The 8,814-nt window shown below is 37.6% G+C and overlaps 1 protein-coding gene across 3 annotated transcripts; it reads right to left on the bottom strand.

Annotated features, from left to right (window-relative positions):
- Positions 1 to 1,337: 1,337 nt before the first annotated feature.
- On the bottom strand, positions 1,338 to 6,745 carry LOC141754508 (cyclin-dependent kinases regulatory subunit 1). Of its 3 annotated transcripts, none has more exons than XM_074613599.1 (4): positions 6,586 to 6,745; positions 6,290 to 6,363; positions 5,454 to 5,581; positions 1,338 to 3,001 (listed from the first exon to the last, which is right to left on the bottom strand). In XM_074613599.1, the coding sequence occupies exons 2-4, from the start codon at positions 6,346 to 6,348 to the stop codon at positions 2,952 to 2,954; spliced, it is 237 nt and encodes a 78-aa protein (XP_074469700.1). In that variant the 5' UTR covers positions 6,349 to 6,363; positions 6,586 to 6,745; the 3' UTR covers positions 1,338 to 2,951. The 3 variants fall into 3 exon arrangements, with proteins under 3 accessions (XP_074469700.1, XP_074469701.1, XP_074469702.1); XM_074613600.1 differs by having other exon boundaries at positions 6,290 to 6,360; positions 6,586 to 6,738; XM_074613601.1 differs by lacking the exon at positions 6,586 to 6,745 and adding an exon at positions 6,524 to 6,546 and having other exon boundaries at positions 6,290 to 6,360.
- Positions 6,746 to 8,814: the final 2,069 nt, after the last annotated feature.

The following is an 8,814-nucleotide window of genomic DNA, read 5'->3' as shown; positions in this document are numbered from 1 at the left end:
CATCAGATCACAGCTTTATCCCAGCATGGCTCATTACATTACACCAGGACAGGTGAGGTGATGAGCTCCCAACACCTGATTATCATACACATGGTGATGTTACAGCACAGATTCGACTCCAGTAGCACGCATATTGAGTTATGAGGCTGTCTGGGGTCACAGGAGAGCAGCATATCAGTGTCAAAATAAAAAAGCGGCATGAACTACAAAGATTTGGTGTTGTAAACAGCTATAACTCTTCAGTCAGCAGTTTTATTTTCTCTGAACGGCATCATCAATGATTGGTACCAACTCAGTCTAGTCGAGCCAAAGTGATGGTACATATAGAATGATCACGTACTGGAGGTTACACATCGCCAGCTCTCTAAAGCAAGCATAAAGCAGTGTTGAAATAAACATTTTAAAAAATTGTTTGAGTTTTCTGTGCCCATGTGAAAGAGCCTCCTTCAGACTATCATTAAATTCAATGTTATATTTCAGTGATTCTCAAAGTGGGGTCCACGAAATAATCAGCTATAAATTATAAAATTGTGTTGTATCCTTAAAAAGTGCACATCTACAGATGGGAACCATTTGCACTAATAAAACAAGCATATTGTGTCCAATACTCCCACCCATGTTAGCTTTGGGCCAATAAAAAACTCTGATATGATTGTGACACACAGCAATAAGTTAATTATTTTGAGTTGAAGCACTTTAAAGATCTACTGGTCTTGCCTCTGTTCATTTTCTGAAAGCTTTTTAGATCAGTTACTCGAAATGTAGGCTATTAATGCTGCCAAGTTTAGTTCAAATGCAATTTGAATAAAATGCCCCTCTGTTTAAAAGGTATATAAGTGGTATTAACATTCAATAACAATTGCAAATGTCCCTGCTGTGGGACTAATAAAGAATTCTCTCATCTTAACATGATTCAAATTGAAATGTGTTTCTGTATCACTGTGAAGCAATTTGAAAACAAATAGTTCTTCCATGGGTAGTTCTTCTACTGGCATCTAAGAGTACAAATAGTAAGAATATGCTTAATCTGTGTCACGATTATGACGGGGTCCTTGGAAAATGTTCTCCCCAGTAAGGGGTTCCTGGCCCCAAAACGTTTGAGAACTCCTGGTATATTGTATACACATTTGCAGTGAACAAAAAATAAAGGCATCAGATGACATGTGTTATTGGCATATGTGATTAAACATCAATTCATTAATGATCATCTTACTTTGTCCCGTGTGGGTGCATCATGTAGCTCATGAGACGTGTTTTGTTAGTGTGACCCGTAGTTTGCTTTTAAAAACAGGCTGTGAGGATATAGTGCAGTAATACGGATGATTCCAACATGCAGGTCACATTTCATAAATGCAATTTTGTGGCATTTTCCTTTTATTTTACAGTTGACAGACAGGAATCATAGTGAGGTGTATTCAAGAATTCCATGCTGCTGTCTGGGGGATTTGTGTTTGCACCAACAACTACATGATGGATACAAACGTTTTAAGTTTGAAAAAGAAAAGAAAAAGTTTTGGGGGGTATATTTTCTAGTACTGACAAATAGGTGTTATAATAGAGTAAAAACATGGCAAACAGTTTCATTTTGATGCAGCCACATAATGTTTCAATACAAAAATGGGGCATTATCAATCCCACACTGTCAACAGTAATCCAACATCCTAGTGTTCCTTCAAGACGACCCTGCACATCATTCAACACAGATTTCATTTCATCAAAGTTTAAATCCATCATAACTTTGATTTGATTGCATCTATTCTTTTTAATAATTATGAAAGGTGGAACAGCTCCACGCCTACACATGTAATTATAAAAAAAAATAATTGTCAAAGAGAAACTGAACAAAAGCAAACCTTACAAAAAGGCACACGTTCAAAGAACAATTATTCAAGGCAAAATGTTGAGCCTCGGTGACAGCAGAGCAGCTCAGTGTGTGGTAGTAACGAGGAATAGACAGTAAACACAAACATGTCAGAGTGGGTGCGAGTATGAAGATGATAACAAGTGCCTTGATGCAATAGTATTCAATACCACAATCTGAAATAAATGGCTTTCCAACATCTCATTCAGTGATCCACATTTATTCTATAAGAGCATTTTTAGGGTAGCGTTTGCCATTTATTTCATTGTCACAAGTATGTTCATGTGTCAGGTGGCTCTGTGTAATCGTACAGTAGTTGTAAACCCCAAATACTGCCAAAGTAAAGATTTAAAAAGCTTACATTTATTTCAGAAAGGGCAACACATTCATAAATACTGAGCAGCTGACTGGTACAAGCAGAGCCATCAACGTTATTTGATTTAAAGTAGGCCAAAACTAATATAATATGCTCTTATGGATAAAAGGGATCAAAAAACTAGTTTCTAAGAGACTCTCATCGTTGCGGCTTTTCAGGCACATGACAAAAAAAAACAGTGTTAAATGCCAATTTACAGTGTCATTTAAACCAAGCAGCAACATGTCACTTCAAAACCGCACTGATGTTTCAGAGTCAAACTTTAAATGTAGGATTGTGTCTGGCTTGTGACCCGAGCTTGACCCAGAATTCATTCTGTCAGAATCACTCAAAAAGGTTTGATCAAGTTTCACTCTCCACATCTTATAACAATCGTTCTAAAAAAGCTGGAATATCCAAGCAGGTTCAGCATGTTGGACAGATTTAAGTCAAAAAAGACTAAGCTGATTTCAAGGTTTTCTGGCAGACGGCGTGTCGCTGCTGTTAAACACATGAAGAAGTCTTTTCCCTAAGAGAAGGGTGATGATTTTTTTTTTCTTCATTCCATAACCACTGTTCATACATGCGATAGTCCTTCTCCAGGTCCGACATGATCAGCCCAAGTCACCTACCACACCAGAGTTTGTTAATCTGACAGCATGATCCCTAGTTTGATGAGTTGATCTGTGGCAGGTAGGACTCGATCTTCAAAAAAGGACCCGGAGATTCTCTCCCTTATGCCTTTTGGCAGGTCAGAGGGCGCCGGAACAGCAAGATGTGTGGCTCTGAAAGAGGAAAGAACGAGGTAAATATATAAGCAGAGATAACGATACTTAAAGTGGCAGTAGGCAGAATATTTTTGGCATCATTGGGCATAAATTCCATAATAACCTTTCAGCATATTGTATTCGAGTGTTCTGAGAGATCACTAGACTCCTGCACCTCCTCATGGCTCTGTTTTAAGGCTTTAAAAAAAATCTAGCCAATCTGGCCAATCACCGGTCATATCAGAAGATTCCTATTGGTTGTTCAGTCAACGGAGGCAGCTGTCAATCACTCGCCATCTCTGATCAAACTAGGCACAACTAACTACGCTGATCAAATATTAATCAATATTCTGTTACTGTAATGCCCATTTCTGGTGTAAAATGTTTTCAGAAACATCTTGTAGTGTGCTGTTTAGCTGTAAAATGATAGTTTGCTCCGGCTTGTGGGAGGTGCTTGGTATTTCCTCAACTGATCTCAACATGGCTGCCGGGTCACCATCTTTCTCATTTTACAGCTAAACCGTAAAAAAAAAGATGTTTCTGAAAACATTTGAGGAGAGAAATAGGCATTTCAGTAACAGAATATTGACTCATATTTGATCAGCGCTGCCTAGTTTGACCGTTTGATCGGACTTTGCGAATGATTGACAGCCGGCTCTCATAGACGGCAGCTGGATGGCAGACAGCTGCTCAGAGACGGCAAGGCTCCAGCTCGGCTCTGATTGGTTGTTTTCTTCCGGTATGTGAAATCTTGCAGATGCCATTAGGAGCACCGAAGGACACAGAGGCACATGATTGTTTTCTCAGATTACCTGTCTCATGCATTACTGCAAGGATATAGTGACCATTTTATAAAAATAACATTAATCATGTTTGCTCCAGTTCAACCCACTGCTGCTTTAATTTGAAGCCTTTGATTCTTAACTGGGGAAACTTGACTCTTGTGAGTCCTATTCTGTTATTTTTGAATGAAGGGTGCGGCTGGGTTTGACGCTCGCCGTCCATATGCTCGGGGAAACATTCAACACTACTCTGTACAAACTCTTCAAAAAAGGTACAACTAAACCCGTTTCAACATCTAACCCTCTCATCTTCTGCCTGAAAGACATCAAGATTAGGTGGCAATTGTACTAGCTGAAGAAAAGAGGGCCAACAAAACACAAGATACGGGGGCTTCAACTTTCAATCAACTAAAAACTGCAGTGGACCAGTTCAGTTATATGCAAATTAGCAACATAGCAGTCCTCAACATTGTGTCATGTGCCTGGTTAGTTTCAGCTTGTGATCACAATTTTGTAAATATAGATTTTGCACAGAACTGTAAAACAGAACTGTTGCTCATAGAGTTAGAGCGCCCTGCAGTCAAATAATGTCTGGCACAGAGGTTTCATACATATTTCACTCCCAAATATCTATAGGCATTATAAACAGTGCTGTTCTTTTGATGAATGTCAACATTGTTATCTAGATCGGGGTTCTCATTACAGAAAAATATCCTAACTGCTACAACAACAAAAAAAATCCTATCTTCCTATTACAGAAGCAAATCCAAACCTCATGACTGCGTCCTATCATCAGACCTCCTGTCTCATCTTGTCTTTAGAAATCCTAACTGTAAATTTGATTCTTCAATCAGCACTCGTCCCGTCATGCCTGCATCGTTGATTTGAATGTACCGGTTAGCTACTTGAGATGGACAAGCCATACTATCAACGGCTCTCACTTGTCACTGGCTAGCAAGCCAGGTACAGCTCCATACCTCCTGGTAGGCCTCTCCAGAGCCGGACGTAACACGTCAATCAAATTCAAAATTAATTGTCTTGGCAGTTGATATATACCCATCAACACATCCGGTCCGGGAAACTTAAAGCGTCATCTTACAGCTTGAGTAGCCTTTCAATCATTATAGTTCAGTGTCCATGTTGTTCCCCAGCTTCATTGTCATACAGACCAAACAGTGCTGCAGCCGTTGTGCGCAGTTATTTTGAATTTAGGACAGGGTATATTCCTTCCTAATTTAGGATCCCTGATTTGGGAAATCCCTAAGTTAAGATGGGTTCTGTGACAGATAAATATCTATCCTAAGATAAGAGGATTTTGTCCTAAATGCAGTTAGGAAACATGTTTTTTAAATACCAAAACCCCTAAATGTTATCCTAAACTGAGATAAGATAGGATAGGATTTCAGTTTCTTTAATGAGGCCATAGACCCCCTATTATTCAGTTAAACATAATCAATTCATTTATTATGGCACTGTACTTTTGTGAAGCCTATTCAATACTTGAACATCTACAGCTACAGGTTTCAAAGGCTATTTTTTCCATCCAGTGGCCCCACATCATGCAAGTAAATTATTGGCATGATAATAGAGGGGAACCAAGGAAACATTAATAATCAGAAAGACACAGAGTTATGACTGCTTTGTTAACTTGTTGGAAGACCGTTATCCCTAGACACAACATTAAATACCTGGCTGGTGAATCATGTAATGAACCCATCCTTGGCTCTGCTGGACCCCCAGGTTCCTCCACTCGGTCTCTGACATCAAATGAGTCCTGGGTACCCGCTTTGCAATGTCTTTGGGTAGCATTACATGCCTGTAGGAAATATTAACATAAGATTAATGCACCAGATGAACACTATTATGCCGTATCGTGTTACAAGGCAAGGCAGCTTTATTTGTATAGCACATTTCAGCAACAGGGCAACTCAAAGTGCTTTACATAAACATTCAAGAACATTGAGGCAAAGTGCAAAAGAACATTAAGACATAATTAAAACAGTTATAAAAACATTAAAGATTAGAAAATAAAAACAAGCTAAAAATAAAAGCTAGGATAGAAGCTAAAATAGAGTAACACACAAGAGTAAAAGCTCTAGTGCAGTATAAGATCATTATCTGGTTTAATAAAAGGCAGCAGCAAACAGGAAAGTTTGAAGCTTTGATTTAAAAGAACTCAGAGTTGGAGCTTTTACAACGATTTTAGCAACGTGGCACTGCACAGAAACAGTTATGTTTTTATGCACCAAATATCTGGAACAAGCTCCCAGAAACCTGCAGGACTGCTACAACTCTGAGTTCATTTAAATCAAAGGTTAAAACGTTCCTGTTTGCTGCTGCTGCCTTTTATTAAACCAGATAATGATCTTATATTATGCATGGGAGCTTGAATCAAATATTTGGTGCATAAAAACATAACTGTTTCTGTGCAATGCCACGTTGCTAAAATCATTATAAAACATAACAGCGTTGATATGCTGACAAAGTGACATTAAAAAGGTGGATAAACATGAGCCATACACACCTGTACTCGTACTTTTCATCGTCATATTTATCAGAGTAGTAAATCTGTTTGTTAGACATGATGACGGAGACCTGCTGGAGAGAGATTTGTTTAACATTAGACATCAATCACACTCAGAAATGAGGCAAATTAGACGAATATTTGAGTGGACAACGTGACAGCAAGTTGTACTTCGTGTGGCTAACGGTCAAGCTAACAAGTTAGCCGAGAACAAGCGTTGTCTTGACAACTTACGTAAACGTCAAAACTATGTTTTTGCTGTTGTGTGACGCAACCAACTGGGTTTCAAAAGGTACCTTATATGACTGCCAAAGTAAACTGATGAGAAAAAAGTCAATAAATCCAGGTTTTCTTGTCCAACAGTAGAGACACGTTCACCCTCTTTGTTTCCCTCTCGAATGTTTGCTAGCCCGCTTTGCTCCGTTCAAATAGACCTCCTCTCATCCTATTGGTCAATCCATCCGGAGAGCTCTCATCCTATTGGTCAATCTATCCGGAGAGCTCTCATCCCATTGGTCAGTTCTGTCTGTCGCTGGAAATCTATGTAATCGCTACAGGGACTTCTGATTGGTCAGCATAGAAGAGGAAAAAAACATAGTACATAATAACTTCCTGCAAGGAAAGTATGCAAAACAAAAAATGCATTGAAACTTCTTAGTATAATAGAAGAATACGAATTACATGTACAGCCCTAGCCCTTAATTTAATTTATTATTATTTTCATCTCTTATTTTCATGTATAATTTTACATATTCTATTTGTTGTTATTCTGTATGCACCTTGTCCTTTTTACTTGAATGCAATGATCTATGAGCCATGTTGTTTGTAAATTTGAATTTGTTTAATAAAATATATTTTTAAAAAAATGTTTTTATTAAAAAGAGAACCCTAAAAAAAAAAAAAAAAAAGTATGCAACACAATTCAAACATGATATGCTTTAAGATAATAAGATAAGATAAGATGAACCTTTATTAATCCCCGGAGGGAAATTCAGGTGTCAAAGCAGCAACATCAGCAAACAGAGTGAATCACAGGAGAGGTAAAGGTATACAAAAATTCTAAAGACAATAATAGAGATATAAAAAAAGATACAGAGTGAATGGGTGAACACAGTGTGTGCAGTCCGTCAATAAATAAATGTAGTATGTACAATAAATAAATAAATGTAATATAATATATACATATGTGCAGTCAGCAATAAAGTGGTATATAGGATGTAAAAGTGGTATATAGGATGTAATGCCAGTGCTTGATTTAATGCCATTACATAACAGTGACACAGATATTTCCACTGTTTTGTTCTGGACGCATGTGTACATTTATACACATTTATGTATATATACTGTATATTTGTTTTTATCAGCTTGTCCTACCATTTTACCACTTCTATTATTATTGATATGTTTTAGCAGTTACCATATTTGTTTTACTCTATCTGCTTTTATTGTCTGATGTTCTTTTTTAACAGTTACCATATATTTTACTTTATTTATCTGCTTTTATTGTCTTGTGAAGCACTTTGTAACATCTGTTTTGAGAAGTGCTATATAAATAAATGTATTATTATTATTATTATTATTATTGTTGTTATCATGTGTAGATTCCCAGTGTCTTTTTCTACTATGGATGTATTATAAGAACAATAAGTTCTTAGTTCTAACTCTCTTAATACATACATGATTTTGCCACTGTTTTATGTATTAAGCAAAGAGACAGAAAGGGTGACATGATACTTTCAGAGCAGCTACACTACACTAGCAGCTAGTTCTTTTATTGATCTATTCAATTAATCAATCAAATTTTATTTATATATCACATTTCATACGACAGCCATATTAAGACAATTACAAAGACAGCCTTCTATCACCTGAAGAATATAGCAAGAATTAGAGAACTGATGTCTCAGCAGGATTTGGAAAAACTAGTTCATGCATTTATCTTCAGCCGACTTGACGACTGTTACGGCGTCTTTACTAGTCTTCCTAAAACATCGATCAGACAGCTGCATCTGATTCAGCACCTGCTGCTGCTGCTAGAGTCCTCACTAAGACCAAGAGAGTGGATCATATCAGTCCAGTGCTGAGGTCTCTACACTGGCCCCCGGTCTCTCAGAGAATTGATTTCAAAATACTCCTGCTGGTTTACAAAGCACTAAATGGTTTAGGGCCAAAATACATTTCTGATCTTCTGCTATGTTCTGAACCATCCAGACCTCTCAGTTCATCTGGATCAGGTCTGCTTAGTGTCCCCAGAGTCAGAACTAAACATGCAGAAGCAGCGTTCAGTTTTTATGCACCAAATATTTGGAACAAGCTCCCAGAAAACTGCAGGACTGCTCCAACTCTGAGTTCTTTTAAATCAATGCTTAAAATGTTCCTTTTTGCTGCTGGCTTTTATTAATCCAGATACAGACTACATTTCTTAAGGAAGTATTGTACTTTTTTATTAAAGATAGACAGCTTTATTGATCCCCATGGGGAAATTTGATTGCCACCAAGTAAGACAACAACAAACAAACAACAAA

This window comes from Sebastes fasciatus, chromosome 17 (assembly GCF_043250625.1).
Source record: "Sebastes fasciatus isolate fSebFas1 chromosome 17, fSebFas1.pri, whole genome shotgun sequence".
NCBI classification, from domain to species: Eukaryota; Metazoa; Chordata; class Actinopteri; order Perciformes; family Sebastidae; genus Sebastes; species Sebastes fasciatus.
This window is presented reverse-complemented; position numbering and strand designations above follow the sequence as displayed.